The sequence below is a fragment of the Macrotis lagotis genome, chromosome 1, assembly GCF_037893015.1.
Source record: "Macrotis lagotis isolate mMagLag1 chromosome 1, bilby.v1.9.chrom.fasta, whole genome shotgun sequence".
In the NCBI taxonomy this organism is placed as follows: Eukaryota; Metazoa; Chordata; class Mammalia; order Peramelemorphia; family Peramelidae; genus Macrotis; species Macrotis lagotis.
In genome coordinates, this window is record NC_133658.1 from 222,587,589 (window position 1) to 222,610,007 (window position 22,419).

A 22,419-nucleotide genomic window follows, 5' to 3' on the forward strand; every position below is an offset into this window, starting at 1 on the left:
CTCCAGATTAACTTCTACATACCCAATGAGCTGGTCCCATTGTTTTCTTCAACAAAGGCTTTCCCACATGATTAGGAGGAACTTTTGTTAATGTTTCCTTTAACTGAAATAAGTAAATAAATAAAATGAGTTAAAGAGGATTTTCTTCACCATCAAAAAGCTTCTTCAAATATACTTACATCAGAAGATCCTAATAACAGAGCTTAAAGTAAAGATCAATGAAATCACTAAGAGGTGTGGGAATGGGGAGAACCAAGAAAGCTGGGTTACCTTGGTGCTTGTCCCATTGTCTATTTCCCTGCACAATTATCAAAGCATAGGTATAAACCTTGGATAATTTAGGGTTCATTTTTGTATTGGGAACTATTCCTGCATTATTTTATCATGGTACTCATTATTTATACTAATATAATACTCTTATTTATACTTAGTTTGCAGACTACAAATAGTGCATTAATAAAAACACAAGGGAGGGGGAAAAAAGTGCTATTAATCTTTATTTTCTGTGCCACAAATTAATACAAAGTTTCTGTGACATAAATGTACATTTGCTTATACACCAAGCTATTATTTGAAAAACTTTATAAATAAAATACATAAGACACGATAGTGATAGAATTGAGAAATTTAAATATTAACATCCTAATTATTTCTACTTGAGAGGAAGTAAAGAAAACAAAAAAAATATTTTTGTATGTTTTTTCTTTATGAATTTAAATATATAGTAAGAAGGAAAAAAATATTTCAAAGTCTAATTTTTTACTATTTTATAGTAATGATGACCACTAAACTAAAACACTCTGCTAAAAGGATATCAGTGAATTTTGATTTTGAAAAGATAATACTGAAATCCAATATTCATGTTAAAGTGCTACAAAAAAATTACTTATTTTTATTAACTGAACCCCAAATTCACTGATAAAAAAAAAATCACTCTGGAAAAAAACTTATTCACTTCAGACAAATGAACAACTAGGTTTCCTTTAATATACTGCATTTTTACTTAATTACCCAAATTATCTGTAAAGATAATTTTTTAACATTATTTTTGTAAAGTTTTCTTCCTCCCAACATTCCCTCCCCTTCCTACCCTAAGACAGCAAGTAATCTGTTATTGATTACATATGCACAATTCTGTTACATATATTTCCATATTAATCATAAGAACACATTGTATTTTGGTAAAAATGTCTTACTTTTTTTTCTATGCCGCTGAAGAACTGAAACATCGTTATATTGGCTGGTGGTTTGGACATTCCTAGAGCAATACATATACCCTTCAACTCTTGAAAAACTTCACTACCACCTCCTTCTTGTGCTTTCTTCGGGGGAGAATTCACACACAGCATTCTGGCAGCTTCTAGTTCTGAAATGAGGTATGCTGGAAAAAAACCAAACAAAACCAAACTTCATAACAAGACAGTTATGTCAAACATGATTAAACTTTGGTCAGAATTCTGTAAAGTGCTTATGAGAGGTACTTCAGAAGACTCCAGTAAAATATTTTTTCAGTGTTTATGACTTTAAGAAGTATATCATTCTTGAAAATTTGTCTGACTTCTACAATTAAATTTCCAAAGCACAGTCTTTGTGCTTACACAACTAACCCTTGTAAGAACCATAACTTCCCATTTCTTGTCATTAATCCCTACCAAATACAGAGGCCTACTATATCAACACTAAGTAAAATTCCAATGGTGACAAAGTTTGCTTTCTACCTTCCTTTGTGTAAATTTCTATATCCCCAAGGCTTTATGATTGGACTCAAACTTTTATTCTTCAGTACACTGAACTCAACTATGTGTTAGAAGACATAAATTTATTGAAAATAATTAATACTCACGATTGTTAAGCCTCCTTTAATTCTTGAAAAGGAGGACTTTTTAAAAGAGTGCAGCTCAAATGAACTTATAATTGGTAAGACTAAATTAAGTTAAAGTTTTTAAAAATTAAATTTAAAATTAAAAAGTTTAAAAAATGAAGAAAGACTTTTTTCATGGCCCCTTATTTCTTATCATGAAGTATAAGGACAATCCTTAAACAAGTAGGTAAATGTTGTAAACTGGAGTTTAGATTCCTCTAAAACATAAGCTAGGTGATGGAAGGGAAATTGATATTCTTCATTCTAGAAGATACAGGGAAGTGATGCCAAAACAAGCAAATGAATTGAATTTGAGTGATGGGGCACTGTGCTAAGATACCAGCCTCATTTCTCCTCTAGATTCAGTGGCCAGATATGAATCACAATGCCTGGAGATGACACTATAAGTGCCAAGTGCCTGAGGTTGGATTTGAACTCCCATCCTCCTGGCTCCAAGGTCAGTGTCCTAACCACTTTGAGATCTAGCTGCCCTGAAGGCAAATTACTTAATTTCATTCAGATTCCCTTTCATCATCTCTAAATAGCATCTGATAAATAGCATCTGAGTCACTGGGTTGCTAAGAGATAAATGAGAAATGTAAAGTGCTCTACAAACTTTAAAGTGTATTATAATTGTGTTAGCTATTAAATTATTAACTCCTGTATAATCACTTCTCCTCAATCTGAGGGGTGTGCTCTACAAACCTTAAAGTGTTTTATAATTAAATGCTAGCTATTAAATAATTATTAACTCTGCATAACCTTCTCCTTACCCTGAATCTGAGGGGCTAGGAGAATTTGAATAAGAATCTTGATATTAACTTTTAAAAGGTTGTCAGTCCTTGGAGAGAGAGAAAAAAAGTCAGCCATATTTGGGGAGGAAAATTCTTTAAATATCTATGTTTAAGAATCTCTAACAAACCCATGTATTCGATACTTACTAGTGAGAGCTCATACCCCTTTGAAAGGCATCTCTAAATTAAAATCCCATCAGTTTTTGTAGTATTTGACACATCTAATTTGAGAAATATTATTCTTAACATTTAGAACTACATTTAATTGTTAAATTTTCATTAGTCAAATCTAGCAGTAATATTTAGGAATGTGATGAGGTAATATATGAGAAAACCTTAAGTTAGCTTTAACATTTAAATAATTCTCTGATAATCTTAATGGAACACATATTCATGATATTTACTAGTTTATAGACACTTATCATGAAGAGATAACTAAGCTTAACTATAAAGGATACATCTAGAACCGCGGAATAAGTAAAGAAGACTTTTGAGCAGTTTAAAAATTTCTCACAAAATTCATGCTTCAAAGTTAATCAATCACTTTCCTCTCAAAGGATAGTGCAATGGGCTCAGTAGCCAATTTACTTTTAAATCATAAAATTATAACAAGATTTTTATTGGGAAATTTTTCTATGAAATTAACTCATTTACAAACACAAAATAGATTAAAAGTAACAAACCAATAGGGGAGCAGCAAGACAGTAGATAGAAATTTGTGAAAAGTTTTTACAAATGGCAATGACCAAGCATGGCCCAAGAAGATATGAGAAAAACGTTCCTCTCTGCTTTCTTTGCAGAGATAGGTAAGGGCAAAAATCCTAAGCATTTGAATAGATTATGAGGGTATTTTAGTTCAATGCACACTTATTAAGAGCCCACTATATTCAGTGTACTGTGCTTGGCACGAGGAACAGAAAGATGAGAAACTATTTCATTTATACCCTAGTGGAGCTTACAAAAATTGATAGAACAATACAAAACTGACATTTATAAAACAAAATAGGGATAAGCCTGAAGACAAGAAAAAGTTCATTGTACTCTTTGTAGAGAAATTTCTGTGGAAATTGATTAAAATATCTCTTCAAACCCTCTATCCTCTAACCTCTCTCTCCTAAAACAAAAGTTTTGGTATGAAATGAACTTTTCAATTGTCTAAAATACTCAGCTGTCCATTAAATGTTCCTGATTTCTAAGATTTTACTATACAAGATTTTGTTGTTCAATTGTTTCAAAGTTTTTGTGACCCTATTTAGGTTTTCTTGGCAAATATCCTGAAATGGTTTGCCATTTTCCTTTTCCAGCTATTCTACAGATGAAGAAACTGAGGCAAACAGGGTTAAGTGACTTTACCCAGAGTCACATTGATAGTGTCTCAAGATGAATTTGAACTCATGAAGATGAGTCTTCCTGATTTCAAGTCTAGTACTTGAGCTACCTACATGTCCCACTAAATGAGGTACCAAATGTCATATGGTTTTTTTTTAGTGTTCTAGTTCTTTAAATACTTTCAAGTATTTGCTGCTCACTTGTGCTTTTGGAATTTTAGAGATTTCAAAATCAATAAATGGCACTGGATGGGTTGTCCTTTTAGTTTTGTGGAATCAATTAAATCATAATTTAATCATATTTTAAGAACATAGCCTGCACATGATAGAACCAAAATGGTTAATAGGCAATTTATATCCAAGATAAGTTGGAAAATAACAAGTAGTTAATTGGTTTTAATGAATTTTGGGCACCAGATCCAGCTAACCTACATCTTACAGTGCTAAAAGAATTGGTGATTTTGATTTGTCATTATTATCAATGACTTTTGAAAGAAGATGAATAAGAGTAGTAGTAGAAGACTGGAAAACTGTAAAGGTCCTGAATTTCAAAGAAGGAAGAGAAGAGAGTAAAACAAGGTATAGATTAATGAATATGAATGATTCCTAGCAAAATTCTAGGATATATTGTTAAAAGAATTCCAACTCAAACTATTAAAACAAGTTAGAAATGTTGAAAAATGGGAAATAGTGATACAGACCAACTTCATTTTATAAGGAAATTTACCTAATGTAAACCAGTAGACACAATAGTGACTCTAAAACTGCCTCAGCCCAATAAATAATCAATTTCCTTCAAACAAAGATATGGTAGCTAAAGGTCAGTTTAGAATATAAGCATATTTGTATTTTTTGGGGGGGGGGGGGAAACATCAGTTTTGAAGTTAGAAGACCAGGTTTACAAATTCTAGTTCACTATTTCTTGTATGTGTGATATGTAAAATGTCTATGACCCTCTGTTATTTTATTAGATGGCCTCCAAGGTCCTTTTTTCATTTTATATCTATGATCCTATGGTGGTGGACTACCAAAAAAACCTCAAAAGTGGTAGAGGAAAAACTAGTTTATAAAAGGCTTGGTCAGATACCAAATTAAACCAAATTATTCCAAGAACATTTAAGGAAGAGGGGGCAGATTGGAAAAGTGGATAGAGTATTGGTCCTGGAGTCAGCAGGACCTGAGTTCAAATTCAGTTTCAGATGTCAGACTATAAATACCTAGCTGGGTGACTTTGGGAAAGTAACTTAACCCCACTGTCTTGCAAAACAAAAACAAACAAAAAAAGAACATTTACAAGTAGAAGTGAACAGATGGAAAATGGAAAAGATGTCTCTCTTATAACAAATTTTTCTTCACTAAAGTAAAACCATTATATATTCTAACATAACAGTTTCTGATATCTACATGAAGAAGAAAAGCTGCTTGAGAAAACAAAGATGACTCAAATACCAGGCTGTGAGGATCCAGGATCTAAATGTCAACTGATAAGAAAATACAAAGTAAATAGTGATTAGAAGGTGATGACTAAAAACTAGGAAGAATAAGGAAAGCGATTTTGAAAAGGGCATTACTTAAGTTACACTATAAAGAGCATTAGCAATTTTTTTTATATTGCAAAGAAAACTAAGACATAATAATGTAAGTGACTTGTCCACAGTCCCATAGTTAATAAGTCTCTGAGGCTGGGTTTGAACTTGGGAGTCAGAAAGACTCCAAGTCCAGAACTATTTACTATTGTCACTTAGGTGCTACTGATGAAAAGTAGGAAGTGCCTTTGAAGTAATCTATTCCAATTCCAATAATCTCTTCATTATATAGATGAGTACTCAAAGAAAGTGACTTGTCTAGTATCATACATTGATAATAAAACAGTGCAAGTAGGATTCAAACCTTAGTTGCCAGACAATAAATCCAAAGATATTTTGACAATTTTAAAAACAGTTAAGAAATATAATTCTGTGGGGCAGTTAGGTGGTGCAATGGATAGAATATCTGTTCTAGTAATAAGAGGACCTGGATTCAAGTGTGGGTCAGACACTAGCTGTGTGACCTTAGACAAATCATTTAACCTCAAGTGCCTTAAAAAAAGGAATATAACTATTCAAAAACCCTCTGACTATTAATATCAAACATAAAACAGAAAGAGAGAGATATACTTGCCAAAAGTAAATTGTTATGGAGGATTTGCAATAGAAAATCTAAACAGAGGAGATTCCTTGTAAATCAGGTGTTTTCATTCTGTGATCCAAGAAACTAAATATTGTTTTACTAATCTCTAATTGAAATTTAGCTTCTCCTTCAATTATTAATTTAAAAAAATTATCCAAAGAAATTCAGTGGCTTCAAAAGATTGACAAGGGGTTTTATGATATAAAAAAAAGGTTAGAATCACTTTTTATTTATTATTATTTCTTTTAGGTTTTTGCGAGGCAAATGGGGTTAAGTGGCTTGTCCAAGGCCACACAGCTAGGTAATTATTAAGTGTCTGAGACCGGATTTGAACCCAGGTACTCCTGACTCCAGGCCCGGTGCTTTATCCACTATGCCACCTAGCCGCCCCTAGAATCACTTTTATAGGTAGTAAAGACTTACTGATATGCCTGTTAAGTGGATGACAATATGCTGATTATATCATAGCCTAGAATACTGCAAAGCCTCCTAAAAGAAGTCATCATTGTTGAAGAACTTGGTTTAACTGATTGTGGACTAAGAATATCTATTACCGAAGATATGATAAACAATTGGATAAACAGACCACAATAGAGTTGGTCAGTCAATAAACCTATTTTGTACACTGTTCAGATATAGCAGATAAATGATGACCTGGGCTCAGTATTGAGCACTGAGTATTGAATTAAATGATGCCAAGATCCTGCTAGAGATGGAGGAAAGAGCACATTTTTTAAAAAAGGAAAGAAATAAGCATTTATTAAGAGTCTACTATGTTCCAGGCACTGGGCAAAGTGCTTTACAAATATCTCATTTTAACATCACTTTGATTCTGGTGGTTCCAGATGGACGAAATCATGGAATATCACAATCTCTGAAGAATCATAAGTCACCTTAAAGACAATGGAAAAATGCATAGTGGGCACAAATGCACTAAGGTGAATTGCAAAGGAATAATTACGTTCAAGAAGCAGTGTAAGAGAACACTGAAGTGATGTATAAACAGAAAAAAAAAGTTCTCATCTAGAGAGAGAGGTGTGTCTGTATTGCAGGGATTCATAAAGATTAGGTCATGCTGTACTAAAAGAAAGCATTCTGTCTGAGAACCATCTGGAGTTTGAAGTGGTCTTTGAGTCATTAGTGCTACACTCAAAATGGATCTACAACTCATTAATCACAGAGTTCTCTTCAACTGTGCAGACTCATCAATCTCAGCTTGTCCTGGGCTTCCTCTGATCATATTTTTCTTAAATTTTACTGTCCATGGACCACCTATCATGCCTTTCTTATTTTTTCCTTAGTATGGATTTGGGTTCCAAAGGTACACCATAGATGTTTACCTGTTATCTACTCTTCAGTCATCATCCTCATTGTCTTTCCAACAAGAACCTTGGGGTTTCACTCCAGGTTTCTCAGCTCTGACCAAGTACCCTATTCTGTGTGGTCCATGTATTCACAACACTTCCTATTTTCTTCCCATGACCAAAAAAAAAAAAAAAATCACATGCCTCTCTACATTCTTTTCTGATACTCCTCTGTTGTTATCACCCTCTGTTATAATGTAAGTTCCTTCAGGGCAGGGACTCTTGGCTAGCATTTAGCTCAATGAATAGTACATAGTAAATGTTTATCAACTTGTTATCTAATCTACCTGTTCATCCTTGCATCCATTTATTTTTGCCATGTGATAAATTCATCTTTTCTTACATTTTACAATGACTTGATGATGTCCTTTACTCCTGCTCCTATATGTTACACATACTCACACCTCCACCAGTATGATCTAGTAGCCAAAAAATGTCCAGGTGATAGTCCACAAATATACTCTACTCTGGTCAGAACATATCAGGAGCATTTTTTGTTTGGTTCTAGGCACCACATATTACTAAGTTGGAGCTCATCCAGAGAAACAAGAGGTTTTAAGCCTGAAGGAGACTTTAGGAGTAATGTAAAAAATGTCTTCCTTTAGAAGCTAAGGACTAAAGAGGAAGAATTAACTATGTTTTTTCTGGTTCTCCAGAAAGTAGAAATAGATATAAAACAGTGGTAGCTGTAAAGAGGCAGATATAGGACTTGGTTCAAGGGGAAAACTCCCAACAATTAAAGCCATCCAAAAAAAAAAAATGGAATGGGCTACCTCAATAGGTCAGCTGTGGTTTCAAGCCTTCAACTGGTGCTAGATGATCATTAATACATAAGTTGTAGAAGGGATTCTTGAGGTGACAGAGAAAAGAAGATGTATGCTGGATTTGAAATTAGAGGATTTAGTTTGTGACTTATTAATTGTTTGACCTTGGACAAGGTACATAACCTTGCTAGGTCTCAGTTTCCTCATTTACAAAATGAGGAGTTTCAACTGGCCTCTATGGGTCCCTTCCAGCTTTAAATCCATGATCCTATGTTCAGGTATATGTAGGACTAAATAAATTGTTATGTCCCTTCCATTTCCGTGATTCTCTAATTTTAAGAATAAGATCTTTATTTCTGGATTATAACCATCATGGCAAGAGCTCTATGGTACTAGAAGTTCTGTTAGTCTACAGGCTCCCAGAGAGGAAGAATTATGTCTTATTCCATCTTTGTATTACTTCATAATATCATTATGAAAAATTATGAAAAAAAATTGCCTTTCAGAAAACACTGAATTAGAGAATACTGGAAAAATTCAAGTATCAGTTGCAAGAACAAATCTTTATACTTCGTGTCATCATGTTAAAAAACACTTTCATCATTAAACAGCATAAATTTGATGGAAAAATACTAATTTACCACATAGTATTTAAAACTCAACTGAACTACAAATAACCATTCTTTCAGTTAATTTTCCCATATCTGAAATATAAAGATGTGATAAATCGACAATGAGCATGTTTTACTACATAATCTCAGAGTCCTTGTAATTGATCAGCCATTTTGAAATATCAAATTGATCATTATTCCCTATACTCTCAGCAAATAACCTCAACCCCATACCTTCCTCAGAAAAATCAAGGCTATCAAGTGTGAGTTCTATCTCTTTCCCTTCACCTCACTCAAACGTCTTTGTTTTTAATTTAAATTAATTCAAACATTAAGTTTCTATTTTGTGCAGAACACTGTGCAAGGTGCTAGAGGAAATGAAAAGCTAATAAAAAGTTTCTTACCCTCAGGAAGTTTATAATTTAGAGGGGATATAACATATAAGTATAAAATTCTTAAGTTTAAGACAGAGGTAAGCAATGTGTGACAAGAGATTCCACTGAAGTGGAAGACAGGTACAATCATGGGAAGCGATCATGGAGGTGAAATTTGAGTTGGCCTTTAAAACAAAGGCAAAAAAGTAGCCTTCACATGCAGAAAATATGCTAAAGACAGAGAGATAGGAAAATATAAAAAAAGGTATAAATTATGTGGGAAATAGAATGAGAAACTAGAAAGAACTCCCAACAATTGGGAGATAATGAAATCTATTGTTTTAAGCAGAGTGTGCTTCTTCTGGCTAATACTAATTCTCTACTGTGATTCTTTATCACATACAATATTTCATTTTTCTTTTACTTCTTCAATATCTACCTCTCTGATGGCTCCATACACTTAGGTCTCTGAAATCTTTTAAGGAAAAAAGTATTCTCTAGATGTCTAGAAAATTGGTCTTAGGCTATACTCCTCCTACTTCCTTCCCCTTGCTTAAGGTAAACATTGCTTCTTCATAGATCAAATTTCTTGTTGTCTTCCGGATACTTTCCAGCTTATCAATACCCTTTCCAAACTGTAGTGCACAGTATTTTAGGTATGTAGTTTGACTAGAGCAGCACATAGTTCTTATTGTAGCACACTGTTGAGCTTAAGCCTATAGATCCAGAGAATTTTTTTTCAGAACTGTACTTTCTTCATGTTGTACCTGTGAAGTATTTTCTTACTATCCCACAGTTTTATCATAAAAGATTTAAGGTTAGTCTAGGCTGCTCTGTTCTTACTAAAGCCATGCTAGTGATTACTGCAGCCTTTCCTGTTTGCTATATTATTTTTTTCTTTAAAAGTAGAATTCCCAACTGACAGTGTGGCATAGTGTTAGAGTAGGAGACAGGAAGTCCTAGGTTTGAATCCCTACTCTAGAAAATTATCTGTGTGACTAGGGGAAAGTCATATAATCTCTCTGAGACTTAGTTTTATCTATAAAATAGAGTATAAGATCATCTCCTGTACAGGATTGTTATGAGGATTAAATGAGATTAATTATGTAAAACACCTATCTGAAAGTGTTATACAAATGTAAGCTGTGATGATGAAGACATACCTCTCCAGTTTTATCTCTTTTTCTTTTTGGTTTTTGCAAAGCAATGGGATTATTTCCTTTAAATATTTTTTAAGGCAATGGAGTTAAGTGGCTTGCCCAAGGCCACATGGCTAGGTAATTATTAAGTGTCTGAGGCCACATTTTCAGTAGTTTGGTTCCACATCAAGTTGCATTTCAATCGTGAAAACTCTCATCCCTAAACCTGGACTGTATGAATGAATCAAAACACATTTAAAACTGGTCACCCAGTTAGCTATTTATTAAGTGTCTGAGGTCAGATTTGGATGCAGATCCTCCTGACTCCAGGGCCAAAGATCTATCCACTGCACCACTTAGCTTCCCCTCATCAGTTTTAATTCAAACTACTTTCCCCTTATATATGATGTGCTTCAAGCAAACAAGATACATTCACTGGAAGGTCCTCAAAAGCATGACCATTTTATGTGTCTTTAGATTTAAAAAGCAATACTTACAGATTAAATGTCTTTTCTTCATCTCTATGAATTCAGTGTAAAAAGCTCAACTGCCAGCCTATCTATGCAGTACACTGAAGAGTACTGTGGAACTAGAGTCAAGGAGATCTTGAGTTCAGATGCTACTGAAATGCGATTATAAGGAAATATCTCAATATTTTTGAGTCTCAGCTTACTCTCTGTAAAATGGTGGTACAAGTACTTGCAAAGTTTCTGTGAGGTAGATTATGCTCCTGTTTATTATCTTTCCTTCATGTGATCTCCTAAGGGTCAACCTTTCTTAAGTATCCATTGTGGGTAGAGCAATGTCACATAACTGCTCTTTATTTAGGCATCATTATCCCTAATAGGCTAAAGAAGTTATTTTTTCTTTATATTTCTTTTAAATATCTCAGTACCTAACAGTCAAATGCACAGATTAGTTGTTGAGTAAATGTTGAATCAATGAATGAATAAATGAATATCACATTAACTCTTATTAACAATAATTACACTGAATGGAACTTAATAGTTAAAAAAACTGTAATGTGTTGAACTGAGAAAAACTATCAGTTACACAGGGAACAATGTTACCTACTCACTGGCATCAAAATCTTCTCCTACACTTTAAAGTTCAAGAATTTTTTCTTAAAAATAAGTTTTTTCCATGTATAACAAGTATCAGTCAAAGAATATATAAAGTGCTACACACAAAAGTAGCCCTGAACTTACTGAGCAACAGGAGGCAATTCTTCTGGTTGAGAAGGCGCTTTGTCACATCTCCAGATGTCAGTGAAACATATGGACAGTTCATTTCGCCAAGTAGCCCACTCACCTCAAGCTGGAACTCATCTGCTTCATTTGGGCCTTTAGAAACAACAATAACAGTTTTATTTCTAAGATAAAGATCATATAAATCTATTCTAATTGGGCTCCCACTTCTGATTCCAGTTTCCCAATTCTATGTCACAAATCCACGCATTCTTAAATATGACTTTCATCATATTATTCTCCAACTCAAATATATTGAATGGCTCCCTATTTTCTATCATGTTGGATCTTCTCTTTGGCATTTTTATAATCCATTCTCTCATATGCCTACACAATCTAATTTTTTTTTCTTCTGAAACATTCATCCTTTGCTCTAATCACATCGGACATCATGCCTTCTCTCCTATTGTCCCTCTTTCTTGGAAATAATCTTTCTTCTCATTTCTACTTATCCAAAATCCTTTAAGATACAGCTCAGCAAAGCATTCCTTGCTCATTCCAACCCTCAGTGTTTTTCTATCTTTTGTATATTAATAGCACTTAAAGTGTATATTACACAATTTAGTATTCAGTTATTCTTCTATTTAAGTTTAGCAGAGAAGAGCCATTTTCCTCATTGTGACTTGCATAATACCATGTATAATAAATATCTGAAATGAAATATCACCTTTAATTATTTCCTGTGTTCTGTTCTGCCCAAATATACTATAAACTTTGAAGTCAGGGATCATGTTTTAAGCTTCTTCTGTATATTCAGAATTAACAGTTGAATAAAAAATAAGATATCTAAATACTTGCCATTTTTAACTAAATTTAAATTTTTGTTGTTTCTTCCCTTTTACTTCAATGATTCCCTATCAAGTGTGGTATATTTAGAGAAAACCTGCTGTAAGACACAGCATATCTTCTCCAGGTGGGCATCAATTTCCTCATGTAAAATAAGGAGGCACTCAATTAGGTCAGGGCTCAATAAACTCTGAATGGTAACACCCCCCCCCCGAAAACTGAGAAATTTTATCTAGGGACTAAATGTTTTAAAAATATTTACTTATTCATATTATAGTATTTAATATATTACAATATGAATTTTCAGGTGTATAATATGATATTGAATTCTAAGCAATTAGGATTTTTATTAGATACCTGACATAAAATAATGACTGGCTTTTGCCAGGAGTGGAACCACATATCAGAGGGGATGGACAGTATTGCTTAATTCCCACTTATGTTTCTATCTCCTGTTGCTCAATAACAGCAGCTAAAGCAACTAGGCTTGAAAAAGTCTTGGAGGCTGAAGTAAATAAGGATAAAGTATAGCATTTTGAGTTGCAAAGAACTTAAAAGGTAATCTAATTGTAAGTTCAGTATATTTGTTTTAAATCCAAAAGACAGTAAAATATTTAGGAACTAGATTAATTTATTAAATACTTTTTAATTTATGCATAGTGTTCGGATGGGAGTGTTGGGGATCTTGAGGAATGAACTCTAAACTAAGTACAAAAATAATAGCAACTTTTCCCTTGTGGGGAAAAGAATCCTTTTTCCCTCAACAACATATGGGGTATGGTACAGTTTTCCCATACAATCTCATGGTGGTATAAGAAGATATTCAGTAAGAAGCAAAATGAGAGGGAAAACGGATAGCTTTTGCATTATGTCTTAATTATTCTGATACTTATTACAAAACGTATCTCAACTTGTGTAGCATCTTCACCCCTAAAAAAATCCCCAATATATGACATAGATCCATAGTTTGCCTATACTCTTACTCATTTCCCACAACTTCCATTTCTCTGACCTTCCAATATTTATGAAAAGAGCCTATTGGAAGAGAACCATCTGCCTAAATATGAAAGGTTTGGGAAACCATTAGGGTTATCTATCCCCTTCTTTTAAGCATAGCCCTGAGGGCTGTTTTCTTTTTTTCTTTCTTTAAATATTTTTTTAAGGCAATGGGGTTAAGTGGCTTGCTCAAGGCAACAAGGCTAGGTAATTATTAAGTGTCTGAGTTCAGATTTGAACTCAGGTACTCTTGACTCCAAGGCTGGTGCTCTATCCACTGCACCACCTAGCTGCCCCTTGTGTTTTCTTTCTTAACAAGGTTTGGTAAAGAAACTAGGATTGTCCAAAGTAGAAAATTCCAGAAAATTTTCGGTAGTTTGGTTCCACATCAAGTTGCATTTCAATCCTGAAAACTCTCATCCCTAACCCCTGGACTGTATGAATGAATCAAAACACATTTAACCATATTAAAAACACTTAAATTTAATAAATTAATGGTTCCCAAGTATTTGGGTTAGCTTCTAAATTCAAAGCAAATCTAATGAATCTAAGAACTTAATTATTTCCAAGGTATCTTCCCTCTGAGAATGATATACTTTATTTTCCTTATATCAATGAAAAATAATAACGGATACAAGTATCTAATTGTTCCCCAGAAATCATTACATATCTCAAATACGAAGATACTGGAAATTCTCAAAGTGTGCTACTCTGTACAATTCATACAGATAAAGGGTTGGGGCACTTTGCCTTAGGCGCTTCAGGCTGATATCTCTGGAAAAGAACTGAATGGTAAAGTGTCAGGTTTCAAGCTCTTGTCTCATTTGCAGAGAAGAAAATGTAGGTGCTAAAACTACACTAAGACCCCATTATATTCACTTTCTATATAGTAATACATATTATTGTAAAGAAAGTCTTTAAAGAAGATATTCTCTCGAATACTCCCAACAAAAGCATTAAATGAAATTGTACTGGATTTACTTTAGCTTCCACTCAGGTCTCTAGATTCTGTTAGCCAAGCTGATAAAGGAAGTTTAACTCTATGCCCTAAATCATACTTTCATAAGGCTATAACTACAACAAAGAATGACTATTGGACAGTAATGAACTCATCTAATTTTTAAATTTAGGTAAATCCCCAGAAGCTTTATCTAATTTTCTAAGTATCTTTTAAACACTAACCTCTGAATTGTCTTTTCTGTAAATGTATTTTTAAAAAAGTTTATTACTTCTAAATAGAAAACAAGGGAACTGAGTTTTCTTATATATGAAATTGTACTATGAAAAATAACAAGGTGACCTTATTACAAAAATGTCTGTTTTTACTAATCAGATCTGCCAAAAATGGCTTCATAAACTAAAATGTTAAAATTTCATTTCATATTAGGCATCTACAAATAACTGTTAACTTTTAAAAAATAGGCCTGTTACTTACTGTTGGTTGCTTGCACATTTTCTTCTAGTTTACAGAACAATCTTAATTCAGACACCAGCCAAGCGCAGAGTTTGGTGAATTCAGGGGAACTGGCTCCACCAGTGACTGCCTGAGACAAAGCTCCATCTTCTAACAAAGGACCTTTGTAACTGGTGAGTAAAACAAATTAGTGCTTCTTAAGATAAAATAACTCTCAGTAAACCATGGATAATAAATCTACTTACAAGTACAACAAATTTAACTAAAAAACAATAAACAACTTTAATATAAGATACAATATATGCAACTATACTGAAGTTTTAGGAATTTATACTACTTGACCATCCTTGACAAACGAGAAATAGCAATGAAGTGCTACTAGGTGGGTTTGGGGAGAGGGTAAGATGTTGATCACTATGGCAACCTTGTCCTCCAATTAATTTCACTCTCTTTGTAATTGTTCCTCATGTCTTTGAGCATCCATTACCAAAGGAGTAGTACCAGACTGGGAAGAAGACTGGAGGGAGAAGCTAATCCTTGGTTAATCAAAAGGATGCTATACTTTACTCATTCTTGATATGATAGGTTTTTAGGGACCCATGAAAAGATGGTTGAGAACTACTCAAATCAATCTAACACAATATATTAAACACTTTTTACAAGGGCCTATATGTTTTATTTTTTGAGAGAAGGAGTAAAGGGCTGGGGGTGGGGAGAAGGAGGCAAAGGGAGAAAACATGTGAGAGCAATGCATACTAATAATTAGTGAGAGCTAAAACAATGATATACTACAGTTAAGAGGAAAAGGTAGAAATAAGGGAAGATTTCATGGAGGTTATATCAAGGCTTGGTACTAAAGGAAGGACAAAGATTGAACAGAGGATCTGGCTACAAATACTTTGCTGGTTATTACCTATACGTCCTTGGAAAAGTCACTTCAATGCTGAGCTATAGAATATGAGTTTGAACTAGAAAATGAGTTTGGACTAGATGGACTTTGAGGCCCCTTGCAGCCAAACATCTGATCCTATGGCATAATTCTGGTGACTTTGTTTAAAAGTTTAAGCAAACCTCATATAAAAACTACAAAGTATGTGATTTTTCACAAAACCAAGCTATTTTTAATATTTATCTTACTGAAACTTGGATAATAAACAAGTAAATAAAATTATAGTTATTTGAGAAATAAAGTCAAGATTATCTTACTATTAACTTCTTCATTTTCGAAGAAGACCAAGCCATTAGGGAAGTGATGCCATGACAAGCTCCTGAACTGGATCTGAGTGAGGGAGATGCTCACTTTCTCATCCAGAGTCATTTGGGTCCAGTGGTCAGATATGAATCAGGACTACTGGAGATAGCCCTGGATGCAAGGCAATCAGGGTTAAGTGATTTGCCCAAGGTCAACCAGTTAGTAAGTGACAAGTGTTTGAAACTGGATTCCAACTCCTTGTATCCTTTAAATCCAAGGCTGGCGTGCCACCTAGTGATCCTACTATTACGGAAATTGAAAAGGTTGTAACCATAGATAAGACATTGCCTTTTTAAATCTAAAATGCCCAAAATTGTCTTAAGAGGTTCAAGAGTGAGGAGTCTTACTTCAAAGTCTTTCAAATATAAATAGAACAGTTTAATTTTCTCCATGACTCCTGATTAAAAGCGTTAATTACTGATATTGTTTTGTTAATAAAGTAAGCTTCAATCTTTCATTAGTGGTAATGAAGCATAATTTCCCTCACAGAGAAATATGACTCTTGCCCTAATTCTTTTGGGTCCTAGTTCTCAACATTTACATTATTCTGAGTCTTACTTTAGCGTCTGTGGTGCTAATTTGTCTAGTCAGGATTAAGCACTTTTAATTTCTAAAGTCAATTTTTTCATGCTTATTCCTTTGGTTTCTCATACTGTCAAACTAGATAGAGCTTTAATGGGGCCTGGTGGTGTACAGGTAACTTGGTTTAACTAAATGAAAAGGGTATATGATATGAACTACAGAAGATATTTTAACTGGCTTTAAAAAAAAGGTACACATAATAAAAGAAATTATGAAAGTTTAAGATTATAGTAAGGATATAATCCTAATTACATAACTGTTACCTTGGCAACTGAATTTCTGGTGGTTTGCTATTAACTAGAAACATTTTTTTTGTACCGAGCAAATGTTATTTAAGATACAATGCTTTTCTAAAGGTAGATGAAAACCCTATCAAAATACAATGAACAACTACCCACAAATTCAGAGTTGTAGGATGAAAGTTGATTTTTCATTATTTCAATTGGTAGCCTCATAAAGTAGAAAATCAGTTTTACTTTTAAGTCAGTCATTTCCAATCCTGCTCCCTAAAGAAAACACTCCTTAACAACAGGTTTTTAAGTTCTGGAGGGCTCATAATTCTCCATCTAAGACTTCATTCAATAAATAAAATAACAAATACTTATACTTTTTTTAATCATTACTTTTATTTCTAAAGAATATTGCTTTCTTTATAGAAGTCAGTAACTGCTTAGAAAAATTGAAGGGACATGTTGGTTCTGGAATCAGGGGCATAGGTTCATACCTTATCTCTGACACTACTTGTGAAACCTTGGACATGTCACTTACAACCTACTTGGGTCTCATTTTCCTCATTCATAAAAATTGAAAGATTTGAAGTAGAGGGTCTCAAGATCTTTCAGCTGTAGATCTTTAACCCATAAACTAACAATAGACTCTTCCTTTTCTGTAGGGGATTGTATTGCTGTAAGAAAATCTAGTGGGGTCAATTCCTTTAACCAAGGAAATTCAGTAAGTAGCTGGACACCTTATGTTTTAAAGTTGCCTGAAGGCACTGAAATAAAATGTTTACTTGTTCAGGGCAATCAGGATAGGCTAGAGGCCTACTAGAACCAAAACATTCCTGAGAGAGGCCAGACTATAAAAAGATGCCTTGCATTAGCAAGTATCATGTTAGGTTAATTAAAAAAAAAAGGTATCAGTAACTTTCCACTTACTTTCATATTTTTAATGAATTAACAGAACAAATAATACAGCAGCAGGGTAGAATGTTGTCAGATTTATTTTGGTAGACTACTGTAATATCCTGAATTTTGGATAAGTTTAGAACCTATGGTCTTCATAAATGATTATTTTATAGGATTTGAATTATGGGGTTTCATTTTAGGGATTTTAAAAATAGTATTTCCTTATAGAATAATGAAAAAACTAGAAAACAATAATTAAACAGTTACACTAGCATAACCCTTAGAAGACTAAGGGCTTGGGAATGCTGTTTGCTTCCTTTAAAAGTGATGCTATTGAAACACCATGTGTTTAGAGATAAAATTTCCAAATATAATTAACAAAGGAAAATTTCTAACAGTTGTCTTATATTTTATTTAGTTTCTTAAGCATGACATTTATTTTGGGTCTAGAATTAAGACCATACATTCAACAAAATATAGATATGGTCTAGGTTTAATATACTTAGAAAACGAACAAAATTCTTTGATTTTTTCTTCCAGTTTCAATGGCATACAGAAACCACCAAACAAAGCTGCATATTAATGCTGCAACACCTCCTTTCCAAAGTTAATATTGAATGTAGTAAGGAACCAAAAACTGATCGGAAAAAACCAATGTGTTTCAAAAACACAAGGGCATTATAATTCATATCCTAGGATTAACTGCAATGCCCATTAATATTGTAACAAGTAAACTTATTTATACAGGTAACCCAATTTTGTAAAGATATACACAGAAAAAAATTATTGTGCAAGAAGATAAAACTTGGGAAGAAACTTTTCACTGCAAATTTGTAGGAGCATTTATGTAGAATGAATAAATTTAGAGAAGTGCAAAAAATAAGACTTTTTTGATGTGATTTTAGCCTGTGATTTCATTAATAAACAGGGTATTTCTCAGGAGGGCTTTTATGTTTACGTCAAAGAAAGTCAAGAAAATTCAGAAAGAATAATAAGGGGAAAAAATTGATATTACTAATACTTTAAGCAAAACAAAATCACAATATTGTCTTTGCTAAAATATTCCTAATAAGAGAGTAAGCCACTCTGAACTAATAAAATATATCCAAGTTAACTATTTTTTGACGGGAATAAGCTTCGTAAATCATGTACTGGTAAAAATCCGTATAAATAACCTGCTAGTTTGTAAATGGAGCTACAGGGCTATTTGTACACCTCTAAGTACACATTTAAACGAAGTTTCTGAAACCATATTTAGTGTTTTCTCCATTCTCAAGTTATGATGCTGGACATACGCGATTGCTCTGATAACTAGTGCTTGTTTTCAGCTATTTATTGTTGAATAAGAGGTCCGACAGGCTAACAGCTATTACAGGAGGTGGCATGGGTGGGTGTAAAATAAAGGAGGTGAATGAGGCCCAACAAGTAGTCCCAAAATTTGTGGTAGAGACCGAAGTCAGGAAAAAACTACCAGTGGTTTCAACAGCGACCCTGGTTAGCAGGGGGGAGCTGAGGACTAAGGGAAGCCGGGCAGGAAACGGGGAGAGGGCTTGGGCGGAAGGGAATTGTTGGTGAAAACTGATAATAAAGGGCGGGGAAGGGGGGGCTACCAGGTGAGTGACTAGGCAGAACGCGAAGCGGGTGCTGGGGAAGGCGGTCCTGGCCAACACATCCCGGAGCCGAGGAGGGAGGGCCGGGGCTCCAGGGCCCAAGCCGCACGGGGGGAAGGCAGAGGGAGGCGGCGGCTGGGGCGCAGCAGGCCTCCCACGAGGACACACGCCCGGCGTCCGGGTCTGAAGCCCTGGGGGCGCGGCGGGGCCCCGCCGGAGAGCTGGGAAGCGAGGGGGCGGGGGAGGGGGCACACCAGGCGGAGGGGAGGACGGGGGAGCCGGCGGGTGGCGGGTGGGGGAGGGAGGCGGCAGCAACGAGGAGCCGCGGGGCGCGGCACCGGGAGGGAAAGGGGGCCCGGCCGGGAGGAAGGGCTGGGGTCACGGAGGCCGGGAGGCTCGGGGGCCCAGCGGCCGGGACTCTTACCCCAGATCCTCCAACGACTCCAAGATGTCAGTCTCCATGAGGTCACACTCCATGCTTCTATGGGATTCAAATTTCCTAGTCGTCGGGCTCCCCTCTTCCCCGGCACAGTGCAGATTCGCGCATGCGTCACCTTTCCGAACTTCCAAATCGACAGATCTTGTGCGTCGGGTCTGGCACTGCGCATATCCGAGCATGCGCACTAGCCCCGCTCCTTTCCTTGACCACGCCCCCCACCCGGCGTGGAACACCCTAGCCCGCAGATGCGCACATGCGCATTGCTTCAGAACGAAGCCCGCAGCCCGGAGAGGGGCAAGGGAGGCATGGTTGCGTGGCGCCTGGGGCTGGGAGACGAGACTCGGCTCCGCGCTGGCCCCCGCCCCCACCCGCTCTCTCCGGGTGTGCGTGCGCAGGTTGTGGGGGCGGGGGGAGGTGCCGGCTCTAGGCTGTGCCTGCGGCTCCCGGGTGCGGTTGCACGTGGCGGAGATGCTGCTCCACTGAAGCTGCTCGAGACCCTGCAGGTGCAGCTGCAGCGGAGCCCGCGGAGCGTCGGGTGCGCAGGCAAGTCCAGGCAGCCAAGGGCCGCGGGAAAACGTCTCAGCCTGGCGGAATTCTAACCAGGACAAAACTCCTATGTCCACGCACACAAGTTGGAACTGAGTAACCACTGTGCACCCGGCTCCGGAGTTCCCTTTCAGTTATTTTTGTATCAAAGAAAAGGCAAGAATCCGCATTACAGACAGCACCCCAGAATGCCAGCCGCGGCAAGTTTTATCAGGACATCTCCACACGCAGTGCCCTTGCTCCCACCACATTCCTCTCCCAGCAGATCGCCTCCACTGGCATTCCACCCCTAATCCAGGATTTCCCTTTCTGCTGGCTATTTTCTTGCCGTTTGCAAACGCCACAAGTCGTTCTCAGCCTCACAAAATGAGATCCTACCACCGGACCTCGAGCTCACGATCATGGAGCTGTAGCTACCCAGCCGGAAGGGACCCGAAAGACCCTGGAATTGACTCTTTCCTCATTACAATTTAGTTGGTAGAATTAAGTGACTTAACTGAAGCCACAGAGGCGGCAGTGGTCGAGGTGGAATGTGACGCTAGGTTCTTTAACTCCCAAGTCCCAGGTCTTTTCAACTATGGAGATTCTAGCTATTGTCAGATCTTTTCCTGACTTTCTCACCTGTTTATTCTCTTTGGGTCCACCTCCTTCCTTCCATCCGTTTATTTATTGTGTCTATTACATGCCAGACGCTGTAGTAAGCCCAGGCATACAAAAAAGGGCAAAAGCAATCCCTCTTCTCATGGAACTTCATTGCCTAGTCACTCACCTGTTAGCCTTACTCCTCCTTCCCCACCTTCCTTTCCCTTTATTATCAGTTTTCACCATCAATTCCCTTCAACCCAAACCATCTCTCCCCATTTCCTGTCTGGTTTCTACTAGTAGTCAGCTCACCCCGTGATCTACTTGATCTTCCAAGATGTAAATAATTATAGTTAAGCAAGCACCCACATTTATGCATACCTGTTTAGCTGTAATTTTTATATATGTATGATAAATTGGAAATAATTAACAGAAAATACACTACACTAACCCTGTAGGATGACTTCTAACTAGATTTCAACTTCAACTGAAACTATATCTCCCAAGTTACCTATGATTTCCTAAATGGAAGATTGGACAGCTTTTTCTTACTCCTTGTCTTTCTTATCCTCCTTGCATGTGACAAAGCTGACTTGCTCTGCTACTGGATATTCCCTCTTGGTTCTCCCTCTCATGTATCAATGCATTACCTCCAAGTTCTGTCCTGGTCCTGTTCTCTTTCTATATTCCATCATTTGGTCATCTCATTGACTCTCCCAAATAAGTAATTTCTGGATAGATAACTCCTAGATCTATATAACAAGTTGGACTCTCTTAGCTATAGTTCTATATCACGATATTCAATCCTTCCTCTTCACTCTCACAATCACTTTAGTTCAGGTCCTCATCAATCATTTGCCTAAATTACTACAATATTTTCTTTATTGGTTTCCCCACTTTCAAGTCTCTCTTCAGTCTATACAACACCTCGAATGCTATAATGATTTTTATAAAGTAGGGAATTCCAAATGTCATTCTCTTGCTCAATAAGCTCCAGCTGAATCCTATCACCTCTTGGATCAAATATAAACCTTGCCTGTGACATTTAAAGCCCTTCACAATCTGGCTCTAACCTCCCTTTTTATATTTAACAGATATATGTATACACACACACACACACATATATAGATATATATATGTGTGTGTGTGTGTGTGTGATGTACATGTTGTTCCCCCAAAATAATGGAGTCTTCTTGAGAAAAAGGAAAACAGTTTCATTATTGTTTTTATCTCTCCAGCTCTTGGCACATAAATGCTTAATACATATTAATTGATTGAAAAAGGCCTTCAGAATTGTCAGTTAGAAAATGCTGGCTATATTGCTGAGAAGTTTCAGTAGAGTGATGAGAGTGGAAGCCAGATTTTCAGGGAATGTGAAGAGGAGAGGTGAGGAAGAGGAAGCAAAAAGGGTAGTTACTTAACTCCCCCAATGCT

General features: G+C 36.0%; 1 protein-coding gene across 2 annotated transcripts in view; it reads right to left on the reverse strand.

The window, feature by feature from the left end:
• FAM98A (family with sequence similarity 98 member A) overlaps window positions 1-22,419 on the reverse strand; it is a 40,942-nt gene that overhangs the window by 12,789 nt on the left and 5,734 nt on the right. Inside the window, exons 1-5 of one of the 2 annotated variants that reach the window (XM_074209687.1) lie at window positions 19,843-20,048; window positions 14,869-15,017; window positions 11,613-11,747; window positions 1,197-1,381; window positions 23-103 (exon numbers count right to left, since the gene is read on the reverse strand). In XM_074209687.1, coding sequence (XP_074065788.1) covers window positions 23-103; window positions 1,197-1,381; window positions 11,613-11,747; window positions 14,869-15,017; window positions 19,843-20,036 — 744 coding nt within the window. In that variant the 5' untranslated portion in view covers window positions 20,037-20,048. Of the gene's footprint in view, window positions 1-22; window positions 104-1,196; window positions 1,382-11,612; window positions 11,748-14,868; window positions 15,018-19,842; window positions 20,049-22,419 lie in introns of those variants that run through there. The other variant, XM_074209688.1, reaches the window with a different exon arrangement.